The sequence below is a fragment of the Nerophis ophidion genome, linkage group LG03, assembly GCF_033978795.1.
Source record: "Nerophis ophidion isolate RoL-2023_Sa linkage group LG03, RoL_Noph_v1.0, whole genome shotgun sequence".
Taxonomy (NCBI): Eukaryota; Metazoa; Chordata; class Actinopteri; order Syngnathiformes; family Syngnathidae; genus Nerophis; species Nerophis ophidion.
This window is the reverse complement of record NC_084613.1, coordinates 42,320,261-42,348,228: the sequence shown is the minus strand read 5'-3', so window position 1 is coordinate 42,348,228 and position 27,968 is coordinate 42,320,261. Positions and strand designations below refer to the sequence as shown.

Below are 27,968 nucleotides of genomic sequence, written 5' to 3'. Positions count from 1 at the left end.
AGTACAGTTCTCCACCATTAAGTTTGCTCAGTGCTTGATGAGGTCTTTAATCATATTACTAGTATTCCCTGATTTCCCTGGAATAATCTTGCCTCATTGTATGCATTTCTTTGTACCCGGCGCCACAGGCGTGTCGTACAAACATACCTTTGACCGTTTTGCTGCCGGCATCTCGAACTGATGACCAGCTAATTCTGCACTGCTTCAACCCGCTTTACCGCCATACAAACTATTGTTGTTGCCGTGGTGGACCAATCACATGGCGCTTTAAATCGAAGAATGCTTGCAGTGATTGGCTGCGAGCAAAACCATAGAAACATTTTTTTTTTCTTGATCTGGGTACAAAAAGAACCGATTGCCGATTTGTTTCGGTCGAGTACCGATACCCAGCCCTTACTCTAACACTATTAACCGTATCCACTCGGTATCCACTGCACCAATCCCCAAGGGGGGAATCCCCAAGGTTTCTCGTTGTTCCCATTGGGTTGAGTTTTTTCCTGCCCTGATGGGGGATCTGAGTCGAGGATGTCGTTGTGGCTTGTGCAGCCCTTAGAGACATTTGTGATTAAAGGGCTATATAAGTAAACTTTGATTGATTGATTGATTGATTGATTGATTGATTGATTGATTGATTGATTGATTGATTGATTGATTGATTGATTGATGCGTTATTGAAATTAATGCACGACAATGGCCTAAAATGACCAAAATACATAAATATTAAATGTTATGATAAATGCGCCTGTTACTACATTACATCATGTCCTGTATATAAAACCCTAAAAGTGTTTGGACTTTATAGTCAGAATTTAACGACTCCTACTAGCTCCATTGTAAGCAGACTTTTGAACGCATTTATTTAATATTTAGAATGCATAAAAAAATCAATCTGTCTTCATGTCTTTCATAATCATTGTGAACAATAGGCAAAATTCAAATACAAAGTGCAGTTCCCTTGTAAGGTTTACATGTCTAAATTTAAAGCAGCATCAACAAGAAGTAAAGTTGTAATGTTTTGACTGAACCGTTTTTTGGATAATGCCGCTGGTTGATTAAATATGAGCTGATAGCCAGAAATTGTTCCGGGGTCAGACATTGGTTACATCTGACCAGCAGGGTTTGTTGAGGTAATAAAACATTGCGATGATGAGTCCGAACCATTCATCCAACAGCTTAGCCATGTGTGTTTCTCTAACGTACTTAGTCTTCCTGCTCTAATTTTCTAAAATGGAACTAAATGTATGCTTCAAATCAAGTGAAGTGCCTGATCTACTATTGCAGGTGTGTACAAACTATGGCCTTGCAGGCGGAGTGCGACACACTGGCATATTCAGTCTGGCCCGCGAGACGTTACAGGTTAAATAGTAAATTTGGCCTTCTGTGTGTCTCAAGTTAAAATTTGAATTACCTTTCAGCCTAATTGCTGCATATCTGTAGATATCTTGTGGACAAGGTTTATTGTAAATTGTGTTAATTACTGTGAGTTTTATTTTGAAGTCTACTGAGCACAGTATTCATTTATTTCACCCAATCCCATTAATGGTACAAACGTGGTCTTCAAAACGTACAACATGCTTTGTGAACATTAAAAAACAGGTCCATGCACCATACACAATAAAAATTACACCCATATAAATCCACTAAAATGCACAGTGGGCAATATTCAAAACACTATCTTCACACTTTGCCATTTTTTGCGCATTGTAGCTGCTTGATATTTCTGATTGAATACAAAACTTTAAGGAGGTCGTCAAAGAAGTAAACAAGGTAGGAGTCTATCTTTCACATAATTACACATGACCACACACACACTCACACACACACACACACACACGCACACACACACACACACACACACACACACACACACACACACACAAACATTAAGTCGCAATATTTTTTAGTTTTTACTTTATATTGCAGTGTCAAAGTTGGAGTATTTGAAATAATGTGTTTTTCAGTCTGTTAACTAAAGCTTGCTTTAATCAACCCAAACTGAAATGTCTCTAATCTTTTTCTTATAATATTTTGAATCCTCTACATTTTTTAACTGTGTACAAATGTTTTTTTGTTACGTCACAATCAACGCTCTGCTGTGAAGTGAAAAAAGCGTCCTAATTTGTGTATGAGTGTCAATGTCTGAATGTGTATACGACAGCTTATTGGCGATTATCCTCGAAAATAGGGCTTTGTCGCAGGTTGTACTGTATTTTTACATGTTTGGGTAACTTCACTCTTCACTTCGGTATAAAACTAATATGCAGACTTAAAACATTGCCATCGCAGATTGTGTAAAAATACCTGTGTCCACGTGATCACACAGGCACTCAGAATGAGACAGCAAACTGAGTTTGGATAAATAATATTGTTTTAAAAGAACTAAAGTTGGTGTAATGATTTTGATATCAAATGTATTTAGATATTTTATTTAATTCTAAATATATTATATATTATATATAATATGTATGTACACATATATATGTATATTTTAAAAAAAATTCTGATTCTGATTCTGATATGCAATGTATGTGTGTGTATATACTAAAGGTGGGGGAAATAATACATTTTTAGATGCATTACAATTTGGACATGGACGACTATAGAATTGATTCATAAATAATCGATTTATTTACTGTAAATAAAGTAATGCAAATAAAATTTGTCTGACCTTAGCTAGGCACCTCACCGAAAGATCCAACAATCTGCTTTATTATAAGTGTCACAACTTGGCTTGGACATGGATTGTATCTTCGATGCAGATGAGGATCAACACGAGCGAGGCGTGGACGAGTACATTGTTGTTTATTTAAAACTATAATAAAAAATAAACAAACTAAGGGCGCTCACAAGGAGGTATAAAACTTGGCTACAAAATATAAACATGAAACAAAAACACTTGCTCGATTGGCATGAATGAACTATGAACAGAAACAGCACGATGGCATGACTATAAACAACTAAAACAAAACACTTACTGTGACAACAAAAAGAGGAGGCAAAAATAGCAAGGTGCGTGGCAGGTGATCCTGGGCATGGAGAATGAGCAGCAAAGGTCGTAGATTACAATGAAAGTTAATGTTCCCAGACAGATGGACAGAAAGAAATTGACTTAAATAGTGGCTGTGATAATTAGGAACAGGTGCGGGACTGAGGGCATGGGCGTGACTAGGAGGGCAAGGTGAAAAGCAATGAGTTGTCATGGTAACAAAACAAACCAGGAAGTGAAAAAACGGAACAAAAGTCCAGAAAACTAAACAAAACATGATCAAACATAAAACCAGATTTACAGACGTGACAATAAGGCACTTATGTTCCAGTTGTGCACACATTTTCATTAATTTAATAAATCTAGTAATTAATTTAACTATTTCTTATTACAAATGCACTGTTTTTTACAGATGCAAGTGATAAATGCTTATTTAGTGAAACGAATCAAAATGTAAAACTGCATCAATATACATCAATTAAAGATGCATCAATAATTGATACGTAATCGAATTGCAGAAATAATCGATAAAAACTGTACAGTGTTTACAAATGAATGTAATCCTTATATATATTATTTATACAAGAATTCATTTAAGAGGATAAAAACTTTTATTTTTCATTACTGTAGAATTGTTTACCATTGTACTGTAGGTAAATAACTGTATCCTAAATAAATAAATAAAACTAAATAAAATGGACTCATTTCTGTAAGCAAAAATATTTACCTAAGTTTTACCGTCAATTAAAGTGCATTTTAAGAGAGAGAGAGAGAGAGAGAGACTGAGACTTTAAAATGATTATTTACTTAGGAGATGACTTGGAGTAAGCAGACACACAAACAATGGTATCTGCTGGTGTATTTCATTTGCAAGAAAAATGGAAAAACTTCTAGCAACAGCATTGTCTTGCTGCACCAGCGCACCATTGCAGTTACTGACAGTGTTATTGGCACAAGCGGCCTCTCCAGAGCACACTTTCGACGTGCCAAAAAATAGGTTCTGTTGTTTAGATTGTGCTCCTGTATTGCAGAAAAGGTGGTACAGATTATAGTTGTGAGCTGCCTGCATGTTCTACAACACACAAGTTGGAGCATGATGCCAAAATTGCAGGAATTGACTGGAAACGCAGTAATTGATTGTCTCCATGTTGATAGGCAGCAGTACAGGCATACTCTTCATTTGAATATGGCGGGCTGCACTTCTTTTGCACTTCTTGTGAATTACGGCTTCTGTCTTAGTAAATCACCCACAACACGCCCGCAATAGTACAGTACTCGCAAGTACTGTACTACTGCACACGCTACTTAGCATTTATTTGGGATATTAGATGGGTCCAAAGTCTCTCATCTTAATCACAGAAGCTAAATCTCACATGTTTTTCTTTCCACTTGCCCACATACTTGCCAACCCTCCCGGATTTTCCGAGACACTCACGAAATTCAGCGCCTCTCCCGAAAACCTCCCGGGACAAATTTTCTCCCGAAAATCTCCTGAAATTCAGGCGGCGCCCCCTCAAGCTCTATGAGGTCCTGAGTGATGTGTATGAGAGCATGTCTGCCCAATGACGTTATAACTGTAGAATGATCAAGGGCGAGTTATTGGTTTCTTATGTGGGTTTATTGTTAGGCAGTTTCATTAAGTCCTCCCAGCGCAGTATCAACACACAACAACAGCAGTCACGTTTATGTCTACCACTCTACCGTAAGGCAGTTTCGTCTGCCGTAAACAGCATGTGACACTCTTAAACATGACAATACTGCTGTTGTGATCCGGCTTCCGGATCACACATCTCTAGCATGTTTGTCTTTTTTGTATTGTCCTACTATGTTTTGATCATGTTTTGGACTCTACCGATCCCGTTTGTTAGCGCACTTCCTTGTTTTGTATTGTCACCATGGCAACCTAAGTATGCCTCCTGCACGGACTCATTACGCACACCTGTTTTGAATTATTTGTGTTGTATTTAAGACCACCTGCTACCTTAGTTCCTCCTGGCTGTTTTGTTTGCTACTTGCAACACGCACGTTGGTTCTTATTTTTGTAATCACTATTGCTAAGTCTCGCCTTAGCTTTGCGTGCGCTCTGCACCTCTATTCCTGTACTCTGCTCTCGTTGCTAATTATTAGCATAGCTCTCCGTGCATTCGGCACGCCTTTTCTTTGCATTTTGTACCAGTATTATTTTTGTTTTTGTATTAAATCTAATCTTACCTGCAACTCCTGCCTGTCCTGGTCCTCTTGCATCCCTGGGGTAGCAACACGCATCCATTATGCCTCGCCATCGTGTCAGAAAACAGCCAGCACAACGCCGCCTCGCAGTGGACCACCAAAAGTCTTCCCTTCGCCAAGCCGCGAAGACTTTTTCCCCGGACAGCAGCGCGCAGACAACAGCCCAGTACTCTTCCCTGAGGTTTGGAAGTTTTGTTTTTTCTCCATATTCCAACCACTCTTCCGACTGGGCTGTAAGGCCAGGGCATACCTCCGGCCCACCGGTCCATCACGGTGACGTCATTTCGTCAACGCCCCCTGGTGGCTCAATACCACCCCCTGTCGATGATATTTTTTCTGAGGATTTTTATATTGTTGAGTCTTATTCTCAACCTGTTTCAAATATTGACTATGATTTTTTGGACTCTATAGACACAACTAAGTTCTATACAGATGTTATTTCTAGATGCAAACTAAGGCAACATGAGCTACCTACTTTTCTTCCTCCACCTGTGTTTCCCCCGGTCAAGCCACTAAGGCCACCTAGACCTCCTCCACCGACTTTTCGACTCGCTAGTCCACTACCTCCAGTGCGCCCTCCACCACCGGTGTTCAAGCCTAGTCCCAGTCCTGGTCCGACTTCTGGCCAACATTGTAGATCAACTCGTAGACTGAGTCGTAGTCCGAGTCCTAGCCCAAGTCCTTGCTCAAGTCATTCTCTTAATGGTAGTCCAAGTCCCGGTCCCAGTTACGTACCTTCGTGTAGTCTTGATCGTAGTCCGTGTCCTAATTCCCCTCATGGTCTTAGTCCTCACAGTAACCCTAGTCCTTGCCCAAATTCTTGTCCGAGCCCCAGTGTCACTGTAAGTCCTAGTCTTTGTCCAAGTCCTTGCCCGAGCACCAGTATGATTGTAAGTCCCAGTCCTTGCCCTAGGTTGACCTCAAGTCCTAGTTCCTGCCCAAGCCCTGGTTCGACTGTAAGTCCTGGTCCTTGCCCAAGTCCTTATAAAAGCACTAGTTTGAGTGTAAGTACTGGTCCTCACACAAGTCCTTGCCCAAGTCCTAGTGTTAGTCTAAATCCTCATAGTAGTCCTAGTCCTCCTCTCTGCCAGTCTCTTAGTGCTCCTCGGCTGACGCCGACACCTGCTCCTCGGCTGACGCCGACACCTGCTCCTCGGCTGACGCCGACACCTGCTCCTCGGCTGACGCCGACTCCTGCTCCTCGGCTGAAGCCGACACCTGCTCCTCGGCTGAAGCCGACACCTGCTCCTCGGCTGAAGCCGACACCTGCTCCTCGGCTGAAGCCGACACCTGCTCCTCGGCTGAAGCCGACACCTGCTCCTCGGCTGAAGCCGACACCTGCTCCTCGGCTGAAGCCGACACCTGCTCCTCGGCTGAAGCCGACACCTGCTCCCAGTCTGGTTCTCACACCAGCTCCCAGTCTGGTTCTCACACCAGCTCCCAGTCTGGTTCTCACACCAGCTCCCAGTCTGGTTCTCACACCAGCTCCCAGTCTGGTTCTCACACCAGCTCCCAGTCTGGTTCTCACACCAGCTCCCAGTCTGGTTCTCACACCAGCTCCCAGTCTGGTTCTCACACCAGCACAAACTCCAAGGCTGGAGCCCACTCCGGTACCAGCACCACGACAGGTACCGGTGCCAGCTCCGTGCCGCCAAGCACCGGTGCCAGCTCCGTGCCGCCAAGCACCGCCGACGACGGGGCTGGAGCCCACACCAGCGTCGACGACGGGGCTGGAGCCCACACCAGCGTCGACGACGGGGCTGGAGCCCACACCAGCGTCGACGACGGGGCTGGAGCCCACACCAGCGTCGACGACGGGGCTGGAGCCCACACCAGCACCACCGACGACTCCTGCGGCTCCCAGGCCGCCTCCGACGACTCCTGCGGCTCCCAGGCCGCCTCCGACGACTCCTGCGGCTCCCAGGCCGCCTCCGACGACTCCTGCGGCTCCCAGGCCGCCTCCGACGACTCCTGCGGCTCCCAGGCCGCCTCCGACGACTCCTGCGGCTGCAGCACCCGCATCATCCTCGCCAGCTGCACTCGGGCCTGCTTTGGCTGCAGTCCCCGCACCCTCGTCTGCTGCTTCCAAGCCTGCTGGGATTTCGGTGCTGAGGCGTCGTCCACCACGTCGACCACGGGCGTGGCCTCTGCGAGGTCATCCTCCTCGCCAGATACTCCCTCCTCCATGTCGGCCACGGATGTGGCCGTGCCCGGGTCGTCCGCCTCGCCGGGCACCTCATCCTGCGAGGCGGCCACTAATGTGGCCTTTTCGAGGTCGCCCGCCAAAACTTTTTCGGCAGCAGCGTTCCACCCGCCGCCGCCACATGATGTGTCCTCGGTGGATTCGGGGACATGCGATCTGGCGACCCTCCACCGTGGACTCCTTCCGCCCTCCCTTCGTTTGTGAACTTTCTGGTTTTGGGAGGGGGTTCTCTTTATTGCAGTTTTTTGGGGGCATCTGGGATCTGCCCCTTAAGGGGGGGGTAATGTTGTGATCCGGCTTCCGGATCACACATCTCTAGCATGTTTGTCTTTTTTGTATTGTCCTACTATGTTTTGATCATGTTTTGGACTCTACCGATCCCGTTTGTTAGCGCACTTCCTTGTTTTGTATTGTCACCATGGCAACCTAAGTATGCCTCCTGCACGGACTCATTACGCACACCTGTTTTGAATTATTTGTGTTGTATTTAAGACCACCTGCTACCTTAGTTCCTCCTGGCTGTTTTGTTTGCTACTTGCAACACGCACGTTGGTTCTTATTTTTGTAATCACTATTGCTAAGTCTCGCCTTAGCTTTGCGTGCGCTCTGCACCTCTATTCCTGTACTCTGCTCTCGTTGCTAATTATTAGCATAGCTCTCCGTGCATTCGGCACGCCTTTTCTTTGCATTTTGTACCAGTATTATTTTTGTTTTTGTATTAAATCTAATCTTACCTGCAACTCCTGCCTGTCCTGGTCCTCTTGCATCCCTGGGGTAGCAACACGCATCCATTATGCCTCGCCATCGTGTCAACTGCCATCTTTTGTACATGCACCACCACACCTCCAGGCAACTTCAACCCTTTACTAATCCTCCTCCATTCACATCCCATCTCCCCGGATTGTAAATAACCTAATGTAAATAATTTAATGTATTTCTAATGTATATACTTGTTTTTATGCTATCTGAACTCACTATGTTCTCTGCTCGCTGTACATATCCTACTAAGTATTACCTACACTGTTTCAATGTCCATTTCTCTGTTGTTGCAAATGTTGATGAATGAAGTACTGATATCAACCAAAGCTCCTCCTCCCATCCCCCGGATTTTAAATAATTCAAAGTATATACTATGATGATTTACTTGTGTGATGACTGTATTATGCTGATAGTATATATTTGTACCATGAATTGATTAACGTGGATCCCGACTTAAACAAGTTGAAAACCTATTGCGGTGTTACCATTTAGTGGTCAATTGTACGGAATATGTACTGTACTATGCAATCTACTAATAAAAGTTTCAATCAATCAATCATGCATATGTGACAATAACATCTACTTTAGAAAGTGCAGTGCACAACTGCGCACACAACAGCTGTAAATATACTCCTCCCCTCTTAACCACACCCCCGCCCCCAACCACGCCCTCGCCCACCACCCCCCACCTCCCGAAATCGGAGGTCTCAAGGGTGGCAAGTATGCTTGCGCCCCTACAACCACAATTATCTTATTTCATATAATGGTCTTCAACTCAATAGTTGAAAGAATTGTTTCCTGCTGAGATTTTGCAGATTATGCAAAAAATTTGAAAATTCTACTTAAGCCCCACTGATTATAAATGGGTTGTACTTGTATAGCGCTTTTCTACCTTCTGACTAGTGTTTATCTCATCTGCAATGAGGTAGCGACTTGTCCAGGATGTACGCCGCCTTCCGCCCGATTGTAGCTGAGATAGACGCCAGCGCCCCCCGTGACCCAAAGGGAATAAGCGGTAGAAAATGGATGGATGGATGTTTATCTCATGTGTGTGGCCTCCTGCTTGGATGTGTGTCGCTATTGGCTCAAGTAAGTTTCAAAACCTCTGTTGGGGTTGTTGATTTAACACAGCCCATAAAACTCTCTTAACATGCCTTACCAAACTGGCTCTGGAAACAACTTTGAAGCACAGAAGTACCTTATTTTTCGGATTATAAATCGCTCCGGAGTATACGTCGCACCGGCTGAAAATGCATAATAAAGAAGGAAAAAAACAAATATATACATCCCACTGGAGTATAAATCGCATTTTTGGGGGAAATTTATTTGATAAAACCCAACACCAAGAATAGACATTTGAAAGGCAATTTAAAATAAATAAAGAATAGTGAACAAAAGGCTGAATAAGTGTACGTTATATGACGCATAAATAACCAACTGAAAAGGTGCCTGGTATGTTAGCGCAACATATTATGGTAAGAGTCATTCAAATAACTATAACATATAGAACATGCTATACGTTTACCAAACAATCTGTCACTCCTAATCAATAAATCCTTTGAAATATTCATCCTCGATGTCGCTTCTAAACAACTTTGCCAACTCCAAAGGTATGCGCCACTTCCTCTTTGTCGTTTTCTGCTGCATATTTTACTACGTCCAGTTTGTAATCTGCAGTACATGATTTCCTTTTCAGTGCCATTTTTGTTCAGCCCTTCTCAGTTTTTATAAGTTACCGCCAACGATGAAATGATCCATTTTAATAGCTACGGCAGTAGCATATAGCATATCGCAGTTAGCATCCCATGACCCACAATGCCCTTCTGCCATGACCCTCCCCCGCCAAATTCTTATTGGCTTAGGTGTATGTGACGATTGCTGACATTTTCTTCGTCTCTTCTGCGAATGAGATAAATAATATTATTTGATATTTTACGGTAATGTGTTAATAATTTCACACATAAATTGCTCCGGAGTATATGTCGCACCCCCGGCCAAACTATGAAAAGAACTGCGACTTATAGTCCGAAAAATACGGTATTTTGATTTCTGCATGTCAAGATGGAGACTAACTTAGTTGCCTAAGATGCTGAATCTTTACCGACAGTCTCTGCTGTTTCTCTTTTGTACTAAGTGAGATCTTGAAAGTCCCTTAGCCAGATTTAATCATGACTGCCTTTTAGCAGTAGACAATTAAAAAAATCCATTGGTCTTCTTCTCTGCCCAGTCAATATTATACACTTTACATTCTATGAATAAAGATATTTTATGCATGTGAGTAAAAATAAAATGGCCCTCATCAAGTGATACTTAATTATTCACCAATATTCTTCTTTATTGTATTGAATTCTGTATACTAAAAAAAAGTGTATTAAGTATAACTCAATAGAAGCCTCAATAATCTCAGTTTCATATTATTTGTTTTGATGGCTATCATATTATCAAATTACTGTAATGTGAATTTTCAGTATTCGCTACCCTCTTTTTAAAAGATGTGTTCCTTCTTGAGCTATAATTGCTAGTCTTGCAATGTAATAGATACACATTAAAAACTCACATAATTTTGGTTACTATCAAGAAGGCATGTTTTCTTCTTTTATGGATAGTTGAATTATCAATGACTGTAAAATGGGGATACCCTTTGTCCTTAGTTTACAAAAATAGTACTTTTTTTTCCCAGAGTGAGCAGTTTTATTTGTACAATGACTTCCAATTTCATTTTTTTTTTCATTTTCAAATTTAAAATGCTGCTTCATAAGACAATGTCCAAAACAAAAACATTTATGTTATTTATGGCTGTTGTGGCTTTGCGGCCTTCCTCTTCAAAGCCTTTTCCGTCTGGAACACATTTTAAATAAAGCTGCATCTAAATTGTAGTCTTTTGGGTTCAATGGGCCTGTTTAAGTCAGGGTATTTCTGCAGAGGACATGTGGTTTGTAGAAACAGGATATTTTGGTTGCTATGTTTGTGGGCTATTTGTATGTTGTCATAACTGTTGGCTCTTGTCAATTTAGGAAGTGTTCCGGATTTTGGTTGTTCATAATTAACTCATCTTTTTTTAAAACGCTGACATGTCCTCTGTGATTTCTTCAGGCAGCCAACAAATGAAATACTTAATGGAGGGATTGTACCGAGCTGCAGGTGCAAACATGTGAAAGAGACAACGGCCAGACCTTGTTAATGCTCTTGTTGTGTTGCACGGATATTATTGTGGCTATGTGGTCGTAAGCAAGCTAAAGTATTTATTGTAGTCATTAATGACTTACAGGTTGGACCAATATGCCAAAGTTTTGTGCGTATCGCATTTGACAGGAAGTAGGAATGGTTCGGTTGGAACAAGCTCAGTCACAGCTGTTTCCTGCAAGCGTGTGCGAGTCACGTCATTTGGCACAGTAAAGAAAACCCATCAGGAAACGGCAAACAGTTTAACACGCACATGCACACTCACCTCTGATGGAACCATGCCGCAATGTTCACCTTCAGCAAATTTTCGGTTCTTGTTCTTTTTTCCCTAACTGCTGTTGAACCTAATTCTTACACATGTTCAATTATGTTCGTACTGTAGTTCGCATTGTAGTAGTTCATGCTTCTGGCTTGCATCCTTGGCCAGTGCGCCGACACACAACACAACCTTTGGTGCCGGTCACAAACCTGGAGAAATGTCGGAGGGTTGTGTTTTAGCCAAGCGAGTGACTTGCTGTGATGGGAGAAGCTGAACGACACTTACCATATACTTTAGTATTGTGTTAATTGTTAGCGGTGTCAAACAATTACAATGTTGTGTCAGAATAATCCAAGGGTTGCTGTAGATTCATTTCAATTAATCAAAATCACACATCACAAATTTTGATTGTATATTACCGGTAATCATGTTTTATTTTGCATGAGCAAAGAGACTTAAAAAGAAGGGAATATACAGGTATATGCGTTTAATATGTATTAACCACTTTTAACATCATGTTAAAATTATAAGAGATGTATAATGATTCTAATCTACATTTAACACACTTCTTTGTGGTCCAGATAATACTGTATGTATTGATATCCTATGCGGTATATAGATTAACCAGTCACAACATTAGGAACACCTGCCTACTCTTGGATCAATACAGAACCGCATTAAAAAAAGCTGCTTTTACCAGCATTTATGTCACTGCATGTCGCACATTGATGTTATCGTGCTCATACCAGGATTATATGAAAATAATACTTTCTTGTACCTTCTCTTTTGTTTCCTAAAACTATGTCATAATGCAGCAATGCCGTTTTCCATCTGAGTTTAGCGGCTTCGTACTAGTCCACCTGGACAAAACCCTCCCTAATAAAATGGCTTGGTCAAATAAACATGGAAGTATGTATTTTATAGACATCAGAGCAGGACATATGAAACAAAAATTAATAACATGGAAGCTTTAGGCAGCAGTGTTGGGTCAGAACAGGGGAAGGAGGATTGGCGACACAACATGTCTGAGAATGCATATACCTGTATGTCCGTCAATCTGTGAGGTGGCCCACCGTTATAAAGCAATGCTAAACACAGCCTCCAGAGGCATCCAAAACTGCATTCAAGTTTAAGCTCAAATACATGAAGATTATGGTATGTCAATTTGGCATTAACACAAGGATCAAACATGGTATTTGTTATAACATTTATAAGTGAGAGAGGATGAACATCAATACAGGTCCCCTTCAACAAAAAAACTTGTCTGTTTTTCTAAATAAAAATTTGAATATGGACCTGTTAGTCCTTTTGTATTACTATTGAATTTAATGGTATTTTAAAATGAAAGTGCTTTGGTGAAAAGAAACTTTTCCCTGCAGAGTGTGTATGATCTGTGTATGTGTTGGTCATTGATTTCATTTGTTTTAAAGAATAGGAATTGAAAAATATTAATTAAAAAGATGTCCACGAATGTTGTAATTCATCCATGTCATTGTAATCTCAGGGCATTCAAGACGTTTGTCTTATAAGACAAACCAAACAGTCCCGTTGCGATCGATCGAATGCTCTGAGAATAATAAAAAACATGTTTTATTAGATTATTTGAATTTCATTTTGAAATACAAAAAATATGTATATAGACCAAGCGTTCTTCTTTTTCGGTGTCGAAGAGCAATAGCTTAATCTAAAAAACGGTTTAATCCTAATTTTTTATTTAATTTAAGAAAAATCAAGAGTCAGTAGTAACGGAAAAATACATATTTTTCTCCAATTCCCACACCGAAACCGCACATTACCATTTAAAGACAGCGGACTGGCCTATAGCAAAAGACAGTGTTTGGTCAATGTTTTAGTTTCTGCTGACTGTTGATTTTAAATTGTACTATATAAAATCTAAAATTATTATAATTTATTTGTATATACTATAGGTTGATCTCTGACACTGAAAAAGAAAAATGCTTTGTTTTCTCATAATTTTTTTGTATTTCAAAAACAAATTCATCTATCAATTTTTGTTGTTTTTACAATTCCCATTCATGAAACAAAATGTCCAAAACATACACTGACAGAATCATACTTGATGTCGGTCGACTGTTCCCTCGAGGTTTTTTTTGGTACTCATTTTGTCCATCAAATTTGCTTTCTCATTAGGACAATATAGTGCTGTTATCGTCTTCCATATTAACCTGTTTGGTTCTGCAGTGTCACTACCACATCAACTGCAGTATGGGCAACAGTAACACTTTTGAGACATACTGCCTAAACGTTCCAGAGATTTCGAGTCCTTTTGCACCGCATTGCAATCAATTTTTTAATCAGATTAATAATGATGATGGAGAAATGCGCATTATCACATTCATTTTGACAGCCCTGCTAGTCATATTTAAGCTCTTGATGTTTTGCCCGTATTGATCATTTCCCTCCATTCTACCAAGCTTGCCAGAGAGATGTACAGAGAGTGTGTGCGAACTCTTCAGAGGAACACCTCCAGCCGTTCAAAGACAAGATGGAGGGATTTATCGCAACTGGTGAGTCAAGCTCGATATACATACAACATTGGATCCAACTCTTACTTTGGTCTTGAATTACTATTGAATCACATAAAGAAAGACTGTAGGTACAAACGTACATACATAGGTACCTACACGCCCACATACATACACAAATACAGTACATACCTACGTACTCCAAGTTCGTCCATCTACACGCACATTCACGGTACAAACATACCCATACTGTACATATACATTCACTGTACAAACAAACATACATATACTGTAAATATACATATACTGTACAAACATTCATTTACACATTCTGTTCATATATAAGTACATATATACATACATACACTCATGCACATAATCACATTTCATCAAACATATATCAACGTTGTTGCCCTAGGGTAAACTGGGTAACACATGGCATACTGACAAAGCTTAATCCATTGTTACTATAACAATCTACAAGATTACTATAGGTTGCCTCTCTCTCTTCCCCTCCATCTGTCGGTATTCCTTTTTTTTTTTTTTTTTATTAATCTTTCTAGTTATCATTATGTATACCTATTGTTGCATTTGAACAACTGTATTGTTGTTAATAGAGGTAAACTATTGATATTGTTCATAATCAATAGCGCTTTTTCTATTGGTATTTGTATTGCTCCAGTTGTAATGTAAAAATGCTCATTGTCATTTCTATATTATTATATATTTCACTAACTGCTTCTTTGCTATCACTTTCACCATCATATTTGTACATATCGTATGTGCTGGTGTTGTTCTATTGTTGTTGTTGTTATTGTTGTATTTGCTGTTGTTGTTTTTGTCTCTCTGTCTAATCCCCCTCTTATCCCAACAATTTCCCCCTCTGTCTTCCTTTTTTTTTTTTTTTCTATCCCCTCCTGTTCCGGCCCGGCTGCACCAAATGATAATATAAATACATTTGATAAAGTCAAATTCAAATAAGACAACAAGAGAAGTATCCTACACTTTTCTTTTGTAAAGTAAATTGGAACAGCCGATATGGGCATCTACATCAACTATATGATTTGCCTGAAAAGCTGGACAGGAAAAAAAAAAAAAAAAAAAAGAAAGACTGTAGGTTAAAACAGAGTTACGACTGCATTTTTCATACTCTTGAGACTTTTCCATCACAGGAGATAAACAACTTGCTAAAATCATGCTATGAGGAATATTGTTTCTTAGAAAAAAAAATGTGTGTCTTCCTCAAATTTCAGCCCAAATCGACACATTTAAAATAACCTGTTATTTTGTCACCGGTGTCCTTTCTAGCATTAGCGTTCCACAGTAGGCTGATGTGTAATTTTCTGGGGTAGTTTCATCAATTGGAAGGTTGGATTCATGCACTATTGGCACCTAAAAGTCTTGAGTCGATCAGCAACAACCAGTATGTACAGTTTAAAGCACAGGAGTCCAAAGTGTGACATGGGGCCATTATTATTGGCCCCCTGCAAATACTGGTAAAATAAAAAGTGTTAATTATTATTAATTTATAGTGTAACATATTTTACTGTGCAATATGTTTTCACATTTTAAGGTGTATAAAGTGTATCCTATTCTATCCTATTAATAAGACATTTTACTATATAAGTGGTCATCAACCTGTTCAAGCCAGAGATTCCTGATATCTCTATCATCCATCCATCCATCTCTATCATTATTATTTAATTAATATATATACTGTATATATATATATATATACATATATATATATGTATATATACGTATATATATATGTATATATATATATATATTTATATATATATATATATATATATATATATATATATATATATATATATATATGTATTTATATATATAAATACACACTGTGAATGTTGTCTGTGTCTAACTGTGTTGTTTTGGAACAACATATGCTGCCATCTAAGCGCAGTCTTTTTCATGGATGCCCCTGCTTATTTCAGCAAGACAATGCCAAGCCACATGCATGGCTTTGTAAAAAAGAAGTGCGGGTACTTTCCTGGCCCGCCTGCAGTCCAGACCTGTCTCCCATCGAAAATGCGTGGCGCATTATGAAGCGTAAAATACGACAGCGTAGACCCCGGACTGTTGAATGACTGAAGCTCTACATAAAACAAGAATGGGAAAGAATTCCACTTTCAAAGCTTCAACAATTAGTTTCCTCAGTTCCCAAACGTTTATTGAGTGTTGTTAAAAGAAAATGTGATGTAACACAGTGGTGAACATGCCCTTTCCCAACTACTTTGGCACGTTTTGCAGCCATGAAATTCTAAGTTAATTATTATTTGCAAAAAAAAAAATAAAGTTTATGAGTCTGAACATCAAATATCTTGTCTTTGTAGTGCATTCATTCGAATATGGGTTGAAAAGGATTTGCAAATCATTGTATTTCGTTTATATTTAAATCTAACACAATTTCCCAATTCATATGGAAACAGGATTTGTATATGTATATATATATATATATATATATATATATATATATATATATATATATATATATATTTACATATATATATATATATATATATATATATATATATATATATATATATATATATATATATATATATATATATATATGTATATATGTAGGTGTGGGAAAAATCATATTGCGCTCTACCACGGTATCGAGCACTATTCTCTGGATAATCCAATCAAGACATATATATGTATATATATATATATATATAATTTTCTATATAAATAGGAAGACAAAGCTTTGTGTTATTATTGGCTGATGTCAACATTTAGTTTTTTTTGTCATTGAGCTTCTTGCTGTTTTTTCACATATTGCACGTTTTTTGTTGTTGTTTATTTTTGTTATGTGCCGTGCCGAGGGCAAATAACAAATGTCACAGACCACAGATGGCCCTTGTGCTGCACTTTGGGCACATTAGCTGTCATGACCACTATAGTCTTAGTACTGTAGTATATTTGGTCATCCTATAGTCACATATAGGATGCGAGTCAGCTTACGTCAGTAAAATCAGCTGTTCACCTGGTGGGTCCTTCTTTAAATGTCGCCTTGTTTTATCATATATTAATGCCTTTGCACATTTCAGTGTTTACTTTTGCATTTGTGAATTAACATAAAATACGTACTTTGGACCAATGTTCACAGACTCTAGTATTTGGCTTGTTAGCTTCCCGTCGCAGGCGAGTGATGATGGTTGTGGTTGAGAGAAGTGATGTTCAATGCTAGAAAATGTCCGATACGTTGCAACAATTAACCCTTAATGCATTGTTGCATCTTGATGGTTTTCGGGCACGTCATGCCATGCACGTTTGCGAGACAAGCAGGTGAAGTATGCTGCAGTGTTCAGGGGTGTGCGGGTGTGTTCAGGGGTTAAACTGTGTGCTGTGCCTGTTGGCAAGTCTGTTGCTCACTCTCCGAGTGGGGGTGTCACTGATGTCATACATATTTATTGTTCTAATACTTTCACGATTGACCGGTAGGGTCCCAAATATCGAGGGTTGTCCCCTGTACTAGATACTACAGTACAATACTAAGTAATACACTTATAACGAGTTAATCAATTCATGGTACAAATATATACTATCAGCATATTACAGTCATCACACAAGTTAATCATCATAGTATATACATTGAATTATTTACATTATTTACAATCCGGGGGGTGGGATGAGGAGCTTTGGTTGATATCAGTACTTCAGTCATCAACAATTGCATCAACAGAGAATTGGACATTGAAACAGTGTAGGTCTTACTTAGTAGGATATGTACAGCGAGCAGAGTTCAGATAGCATAAGAACAAGTACAAATGTATATACATCAGAAATACATTTGATTATTTACATTAGGTTATTTAAAGTCCAGAGAGATGGGATGTGAATGGAGGAGGGTATTACTAAAGGGTTGAAGTTTTCTGGAGGTGTTGTTTTAGAGCAGTTTTGAAGGAGGATAGAGATGAACTTACTTTTAAACCTGTTGGGAGTGCATTCCACATTGATGTGGCGTAGAAAGAGAATGAGTCAAGACCTTTGTTGGATCGGAATCTGGGTTTAACGCGGTTTGTGGAGCTCCCCCTGGTGTTCTGGTTATGGCGGTCATTTACATTAAGGAAGTAGTTTGACATGTACTTCGGTATCAGGGAGGTGTATTGGATATTATAGACTAGGCTCAGTGCAAGTTGTTTGCGGTTTGTGGAGCACCCCCTGGTAGGGTGGATCAGGACTATGGACCACTGTGGAAGGAGCAGAGCTTTTTGACAAACCTGTGCAGATGATCAATAAATCCATTAATTGAACGATAAATGAAACATAACTCATAACTTTTCCATCACCGATAAATTTCCATGTCCCTCTGTGTTTTCTTCATTCCTCGCTTTCAAGCAGGGTGCAGTAGGGTTCACTCTGTGCATCGCTCCCAGCACCATAGCACATTTATTCACTAGCAGAATTAAATGAACGGAGTAAACACTCTTGTCAGTCATCTTCTATAGCAGGCGTGCCCACACTTTTTCTGAAGACGAGCTACTTTTCAATTGACTAAGTCGAAGGAATCTACTTCATTTATATATATAATTTATATTTAATTATTTATGAAAGAGACGTTTTTGTTAACACGTTGAAGATGTTTAATGACAACACAAGCATGTTTAACACATATAGATTCCTTTGTTTCATGAAGACAAGAATATAAGTTGGTTTATAACCGGATTCTGAAGACTTGCTTTGATTGTAATCAGACTGTAGTGCTGATAATGTCCACATTTTCGAATGGAGGAGAAAAAAAGTCTTGTTAGTTTTTGGCATCTTATTTGTCCAGCTTCCATACTCGTTTTTATACATTTTGCAAGAAATACATTAGCAGCAAACTCCGTAGCTTGCTATCTTGTGCACGCTAGCTTTCTGAGACTCTTATTTTGTTAGCGCAGGCAGGATGAAGCAGGGCTTTTATATTGAAGACAGCAACTGTGCAGTCTGTCTTTAGGGTTTTGACAGCAGGTACGCCGCAAGAGTCTGTTGAAATAAAAAGTGTTTCCCGCCCTCCTCTCGGTCATGTTTTCTTAATAATGATCTCGCAGCAGCCAGCGTCATCTCAGAAGACCCTCGGGTGCCGTGAATGTCAATCAAGTGACGAAAGTGACGTCGTAGTAAAGATTGATGATCACAAATTTTTAGGTTTATTTTTTTAATGCTTGGTTTACGATCGACTGACAGACCCTCCACGATTGACCGGTAGCTCGCGATGGACGTAATGGTCACCCCTGCTCTAGAGCTACACGATTTTAAGAAAAAAACTAATTGCGATATTTCTTTACAAAATTGTGATTGCGATTCGATCCACAATGTTTATATTTCATACATAAAAATGCATAAAACTGCAAATATAACAAGTGAAGCAAGACATGTTCCTTTTAGACTGCCAGTCAACATATTATTGCCTTTAGGTGTCACACATTTAAAACAATATGCAATAATTTACTTCAAAACATTTTTGGCTTTATGCAGACGGACTCGAAGCTTTTGTCTACATCAGGGGTGTCAAACTCAAATACAGAGTGGGCCAAAATTTAAAACTGAACAAAGCCGCGGGCCAAGGTTGAACAAATTAACATTTTAATAGGGACCCAAACAAGTTTTGCATATAACATTGAACAAGCAAGGCTTATATACAGTAACTTTATAGTGACATGGAATATCGAGTTTCAAATAATAATAATAATAATTAAAAAATATCAATGGCATATCAAATAAAATTTAAATAAAAATTGAATGCCTCTTTTCTATTTGCAGCCTTCTGAGGTAAATATCAAAATATATTGTAGCGTGCCGAAAGAGTTAGTGCTGCAAGGGATTCTGGGTATTTGTTCTGTTTTGTTTATGTTATGTTACAGTGCAGATGTTCTTCCAAAATGTGTTTGTCATTCTTGTTTGGTGTGAGTTCAGTTTGGCGCATATTTGTAACAGTGTTAAAGTTGTTTATACGGCCACCTTCAGTGTGACCTGTATGGCTGTTGACCAAGTATGCCTTGCATTCACTTATATGTGTGTAATAGCCGCATATATGATGCGAGTGGGCCTGCACGCTATTTGTATGGAGGAAATGCGGACGTGACGACAAGTTGTAGAGAATGCTAAAGGCAGTGTCTTTAAGGCACGCCCTCAATATTGTTGTCCGGGTGGAAATCGGGACAATGCTTGCCCCAGGAGATTTTCAGGAGGGGCACTGAACTTCGGGAGGGTTGTCAAGTGTGAGAAATTGCGGTGTAACAGCGGCACCGCCGCTGTATAATAACGGCGGGCCAGCTGTAATGTTAATTTGATATTGCCTCAAGGGCCAAATGAGATTACACGGCGGGCCATATTTGGCCCGCGGGCCAGAGTTTGACACCCGTGGTCTACATCATGCTTTTAAACCGAATAAATAACTGATAAATAACAGTCATTATAATGTAATCATTATAACTATCAGTGTTGGTGCTAGGAATTTTCAAAATGGTAAATTTTTGGTATCCTACTTTTTTGTAACCATTTCTAAAATAAATGACAAAAATGTATGCATTATCCTGTTATATCTCACATTCTATACTGTGTTTTGGAAAAAAGTTGTCATAAACGTTACTTAATTCATTAAAAATAATAATAATACAGAAGAAAACAATTTTGTTTTGCATATGCAAATGTATTCAGTTATAAACATTCATTGGGTTTCTTCCTTCCTTTATGGATCTTTACCGCTACTGGTAGTTTTTCTATATTTGTATTTAATAAGTTGTAGGTGTATTTATTTCAATATAAAAGTTTAAAATGTTTTTTGCCTCGGCCATTAAATTATGATTATCTTGTGCCAGAGCATACATACATTATTTATTTTAACGCTTAAATCTCAAGAGTCTACATCGACTTGAGATCTATCCGTCAATTCTAAGTAGTTTTTTCTAAGTAGTTTTTTTTTATTTGTTGGTTTTCTGCAAAAATCTTCTACAAAAAGTATTTTTCAAAGTGGAATATTTTATGTTAAGTAATCAAAGCCTTGGATAGGTCAAAAAGTCACACTTTTGACACCCCTGCTATAGATAATAAAATATTTAATCTGATAAGTCTATTGATAAAAAGCAGAGCCTGATGACACATGCACGTTTATCATAACGCACAGTCAGCATCTCTGCTTCAGTAAACAATGAAGGTGATGACTGTCAGCGATGCAAACGACACTTGCTAATTTGTCAGCCACTTCTCCAAGAGACTCCTTTTGAACACTCCTCACACATTAAAACTTCAAAAGGCACATATTTTCCCCATTTGTTGACCTGCAAAGTATATATATATATATATGTATATATATATATATATATATATATTTTTTTTTTTTTTATATATATATATATTATTAATGCAAGTATTTCTTTAATAGGATATAAACATGTTTTTGTCATTACTGTGGAATTGTTTACCATTGTACTGTAACTGGAAGGAAAATTACTTTTTTATTAAGGGTGTAACGGCACGTGTATTTGTGTTGAACCGTTTTGGTACGGGGGATTCGGTTCGGAACGGAGGTGCACCGAACGAGTTTCCACACGGACATATTAAGTAGTGTACCGCATGTTGTGTAAACAATGCACACCGAGGCACAACACACGCCATGCTAGCAACGACCGGGCTACGACAACATGCAAAAGCCAGTGCTGGAAGACCCTCCTGCCTCTTTAAGATCTCCTGTTTGGTCACACTTTGGCTTTGCGGTGCAATACAACAATGAAGGACGAGAGGTGGACATAGTGAAAACGGTTTGCCGACATTGTACAGCATCGGTAGTGATTGCTTCTGGCAATACGTCAAACATACTAACCTATTTGAAGCGGCACCACCCCCAAGTGAGCATCGCTATAACGAAGCGAAAGATGAGCGTGGTGCAAATACAGCTCCCCACCGTATTCAAGCACTTCTCTGGTGGAAGAACAATGAATCCATATATCCTCTTACTGCCAAGTTAGCCAGGCACTACCTCGCCATACCTGCTACATCCGTGCCCAGCGAAAGGGCATTTTCCACCACTGGAGACATTGTAACTGCAAGCAGGTCTGCTCTTTCTGCAGACAATGCGGATGAACTTATTTTTCTGGCAAAAAACATGAAGATTGAGTGAAAGTCACCAGGATTGAAGGCTGGGGGGGGAGTTAATCTGAGGCTGAGTTGACTTGAAACTAAATAATGCTGCACTTTTTGTATGTAGAAGAAAAGTTTTGTCATTTTATTTAATCTGAGCAACAACTTGAAGCAGTTTAATGTTGCACTTTATATGTAGAAATGTTGCACTTTATATGTCGAATGGTTTGTTAAGAAACCGATTCTGAGCCTTATCTTATTTAGTTTTATTTTGTTTTTATGTTATAAATGTTGACCACATTAGTCCTGGCAGTCGACCCTGTGTGTGTATATGTATGTTATTGTTATCCTTTGCATTCATGACTGCCTGCTGTTACACTCATCAGCCTAGTGGTGGCGCACAGCCATCACACACAGAGCTCTTTCTATTTTTGGGCAGAATTACTATAGTGTTCCCAATGTTAAAAGGATAAAGCCATTGTTTACAAAATTGATTAAAAAAAATGAATAACTAAAAAATGTATATTGTGTTGTTTTCTTACTGTACCGAAAATGAACCAAACCGAGACCTCTAAACCGAGGTACTTACCGAACCGAGATTTCTGTGTACTGTTACACCCTTACTTTTGATCCTAAATAAGTTATAAAAAAATGAAGTTTCATTTCTTAAATTTAACTAAAAGGTGCCATATATGGCCAGAAATTGTTCTGCAATCACGGTCAAACTTCTGTAGTCACCTCCCCTTCTCCATGACTGAGGTTGCCAAATACGCAGCCGAATCCGAATCCTAGTCCAAGGAACTTCAAATGGCAATCGACAAGTCCTACGCTGTAGGTTTCTCTTGTTTATGCTTCTTGCAAGATGGTTTACTAAACAATTGTGCCACATTTTACTGATGTGTATTAGCCAAATGTATTTGTTAAGCTACGCAGCAATATTTTCGACGTCAGTCGGGACGGATTGTTGGCATTACCCTGCTAAAATTACTAGTTTGACTGCACGGACCACCATCGAAATAATTATATATGATAATATATTATATATCGCATAGGCCTACGTTGATGGCAAGCCCAGGCCAACAGTAAAATTACCGCCACATTTTGTTCAGCATAGCTCACTCATAACACACTGCATTCTCTTCCATGTACGCACATCACCATCTTTCAATGCAGAGTGAAATTCTATGAGCCAACCCAAGTTACGCAAAAAACATGTTATGCATAAATCATATAGCCTACGACCATGTCAATACACGTTATTTTGAATTTAGACTCGCTTGTACATCAACCAATGTCAGAATGGCTTGTGTTCCACTGTATAGCAGACCCAATAAAATATTGAATGGAAAAAAGTAATAACTGTCAAATGCACAATTTGTATCACTTAAAAATGGAGTTTATGTTATGATCCTCTGCCCGGATCATCCCATATTCTAGTTTTGTTCCGTTTTTGTATCACATTCTGTTGTTTGACTTCCTTAGTTCCTAATCTGGCTCCTCTCGATTAAAGTAATTATTCAAATATTTATCAAATTTTGTTCTATTTGACCGTCCATAGTATACATGGTTGCTGTTGTCAAAAGATCACAGCAAGTCACAAACATAACGTCCATATTCCGTGCAGATATGCCCCACTGGGCCTGCAAGCACCAGAGGAGATGACTTTGGAGCAAACGTGTGATGCTTAGGGCAATGACATCCTTGCAGCATCAGTAATATTCTTGCCTTTAATCTGCTTGCAGACAAAGTTCTATTATTTTGGAAACTCAGTTTTGGGAATATTAAAACAATGTCCCTTTCCAAAAAACACACTAATTTTGTTCTTTGATTTAGTTTAAATTTGTTGTAATTATGAGTGTCTTTGAAGTGGCTCCAAATATTGGCAAGGACGCAATGAGACAAGGGGAGAACAGCCTCTAAATAGACGGATCACTGGAATTAGGGAGGGATCTACTGTTGGACCAGGCAAAGATCATACAGGGACATTTAAGAGGCAGAGAGCAGAGCGTTTGGGTTCCGCTGCGAGCCTCTCCACAGGCTGGGTTACAGGTCAGCACTCGCCAGGAACACAACTCTCACAACACAGTTTTTATCTGTTCAACAAAAGGGGCCACGTGAACACATACGCCATGTCTTGTGGACACCGTCCAATTTCTAAAATGTGTCAAACACATGCATCTGTGGTCTGCTTGCATGCATTTACCTGGGTGACAAACCCAATCACTCACCGATGACTCACTTTTTAACAACCTTGGTCGTTGTTTGATGTGCTTTGTTTCGAGTTACAGAATCATCACAATAAGATGATTACACGCCAAGTCTCCCCCCTCTCAAAAATGGGCAGCAGCATGTTGGGGAAATCTGTTTATGGAAAGGGGCTTTACAAGAGGAAACTTTATGTTTAAGATGTGTTTTTACCCATTATAGTCGACAACTTCAGTGGCTTTGAAATTTTTCAGAAACTAACATTTTTCCGCAGTTCCATTTGTGCAGCAACTTTGCTAATTCTCATGACAGAATACTTTTTAAGAGTTTGTGGTCATCATTTTTGGACTTAACCTGTCCTTAACATAGTCCCTTTTATCAATGCCAGTTAAAACAGAATAACACCCAGCTTTAGAGGAAGTATTAAATCTATACCAAGATGGCGGCGCCCGGACGGGCTGCAACATCGCGGAGCTCTTGCTAAAGATGGAACATTTGGCAGAAATACCGGACAATTCTGCAAACTTCATGGCTGGCTCAAATCGTGGTCACGGTACGACCGCCAGACCCTTCTGGATGTGGACATATCGGTCCGTTTTGGACTGATAGACGCGTGCTTGCTAGACCTGCTAACTAGCACGGGAATAGTTTGGCGGCTACATCCAGCGGCCTGTTAAGCAGCGGAGTATAGTAGCAGCGGGGGCCGTCTACGGAGCAGACGCCAGCGGTGATCGGAAACGCGGATGTCGAGCGGGGCTAAAAACAAAGCAGAAGGCTAATCCCCACAGAACACCACTTCCCTCCATCCTGAAGCCGGATTTAAATGGAAGATGCGAGACTACTGGTCTGGGTAAGGAGTCAGTTAAATTAGAACAAGTTTTTTCTGCTTTGATTGTTTCAGAGTTGGACATGTGTTCTACCGAGGTGGCAAACTATGATGCGTGCAGTTTATCAAAGCAACAAACAAACAATCGGAACATGTGTTCTACTGACGTGGCTAACCATGATGCGTGCAGTTTATCAAAGCAACAATCAAACAATCGGAAAATTCCCGTCGTATCAATTCCTAGATATGGTCGTAATTATACTAAATGCACTGGGCATAATAAACACAACATTATTAATATTGCTACTACGGATAATTTGATCAAAAATTCCCTAAAACAGCCCACTACCTATAATATAGGTTTTTTAAACATAGGATCATTGTCTCCCAAAACGTTGTTAGTTAATGATATCATCAGAGACAACAATCTTAACGTCATCGGTCTCAGCGAAACCTGGCCAAACCAAACAACTTTTTTGCGCTAAATGAGGCATGTCCTCCTAACTTTACACATGCGCATATTGCCTGTCCTCTTAAAAGTGGTGGGGGGGTCGCACTAATATACAACGAAAACTTTAACCTTAGTCCTAACATAAATAATAAATATAAATCGTTTGAGGTGCTTACTATGAGGTCTGTCACACCGCTGCCTCTACACCTGGCTGTTATCTACTGCCCCCCAGGGCCCTATTCGGACTTTATCAATGAATTCTCAGAGTTTGTTGCTGATCTGGTGACACACGCCGATAATATAATCATAATAGGGGACTTTAATATCCTTATGAATACCCCATCGGACCCACCGTGCGTAGCGCTCCAGACTATAATTGATAGCTGTGGTCTCACACAAATAATAAATGAACCCACGCATCACAACGGTAATACGATAGACCTAGTGCTTGTCAGGGGTATCACCGTTTCCAAAGTTACGATACTCCCGTATACTAAAGTATTGTCCGATCATTACCTTATAAAATTCGAGGTTCAGACGCATGTTCGTCAAACTAATAATAATAATAACTGCTATAGCAGCCGCAACATTAATACGGCCACAACGACAACTCTTGCTGACCTACTGCCCTCGGTAATGGCACCATTCCCAAAATATGTGGGCTCTATTGATAACCTCACTAACAACTTTAACAACGCCCTGCGCGAAACCATTGATAACATAGCACCGCTAAAGTTAAAAAAAGCTCCAAAAAAGCGTACCCCGTGGTTTACAGAAGAAACTAGAGCTCAGAAATTATTATGTAGAAAGCTGGAACGCAAATGGCGCACGACTAAACTGGAGGTGCACCATCAAGCATGGAGTGATGGTTTAATAACTTATAAACGCATGCTAAATATTACTCAAATCTCATCCACCGTAATAAAAACGATCCTAAATTTTTGTTTAGTAAGGTAGCATCGCTAACCCAACAAGGGACCCCTTCCATTAGCTCCACCCACTCAGCTGATGACTTTATGCAATTCTTTAGTAAGAAAATTGAAGTCATTAGAAAGGAGATTAAAGACAATGCGTCCCAGCTACAACGGGGTTCTATTAACACTGACACGATTGTATATACGGCGGATACTGCCCTCCAAAATAGTTTCTCTCGTTTTGAGGAAATAACATTAGAGGAATTGTTACAACGTGTAAATGGAATAAAACAAACAACATGTTTACTTGACCCTCTTCCTGGGAAACTGATCAAGGAGCTCTTTGTATTATTAGGTCCATCAGTGCTAAATATTATAAACTTATCACTTTCCTCGGGCACTGTTCCCCTAGCATTCAAAAAAGCGGTTATTCATCCTCTTCTTAAAAGACCTAACCTCGATCCTGACCTAATGGTAAACTACCGACCGGTGTCTCACCTTCCCTTTATTTCAAAAATCCTCGAAAAAATTGTTGCGGAGCAGTTAAATGAACACTTAGCGTCTAACAAACTATGTGAAACCTTTCAATCCGGTTTCAGGGCAAATCACTCCACGGAGACAGCCCTCGCAAAAATGACTAATGATCTATTGCTAACGATGGATTCTGATGCGTCATCTATGTTGCTGCTCCTCGATCTTAGCGCTGCTTTTGATACTGTCGATCATAATATTTTATTAGAACGTATCAAAACACAAATTGGTATGTCAGACTTAGACCTGTCTTGGTTTAACTCTTATCTTACTGATAGGATGCATTGTGTCTCCCATAACAATGTGACCTCGGACTACGTTAAGGTAACGTGTGGAGTTCCCCAGGGTTCTGTCCTTTGCCCTGCACTCTTCAGCATCTACATGCTGCCGCTAGGTGACATCATACGCAAATACGGTGTTAGCTTTCACTGTTATGCTGATGACACCCAACTCTACATGCCCCTAAAGCTGACCAACACGCCGGATTGTAGTCAGCTGGAGGCGTGTCTTAATGAAATTAAACAATGGATGTCCTCTAACTTTTTGCAACTCAACGCCAAAAAAACGGAAATGCTGATTATCGGTCCTGCTAGACACCGACCTCTATTTAATAATACAACTCTAACATTTGACAACCAAACAATTAAACAAGGCGACACGGTAAAGAATCTGGGTATTATCTTTGACCCAACTCTCTCCTTTGAGGCACACATTAAAAGCGTTACTAAAACGGCCTTCTTTCATCTCCGTAATATCGCTAAAATTCGCTCCATTCTGTCCACTAAAGACGCTGAGATCATTATCCATGTGTTTGTTACATTTCGCCTCGACTACTGTAA

The 27,968-nt window shown here is 39.7% G+C and overlaps 1 protein-coding gene across 3 annotated transcripts in view; it reads left to right on the top strand.

The window, feature by feature from the left end:
* Positions 1–27,968, top strand: part of LOC133549615 (formin-like) — a 166,090-nt gene that overhangs the window by 99,227 nt on the left and 38,895 nt on the right. For 2 of the 3 annotated variants that reach the window (XM_061895210.1, XM_061895211.1), the window contains one exon: positions 14,055–14,147. In XM_061895210.1, the coding sequence (XP_061751194.1) occupies positions 14,055–14,147 (93 nt within the window). Of the gene's footprint in view, positions 1–14,054; positions 14,148–16,066; positions 16,426–27,968 lie in introns of those variants that run through there. The other variant, XM_061895212.1, reaches the window with a different exon arrangement.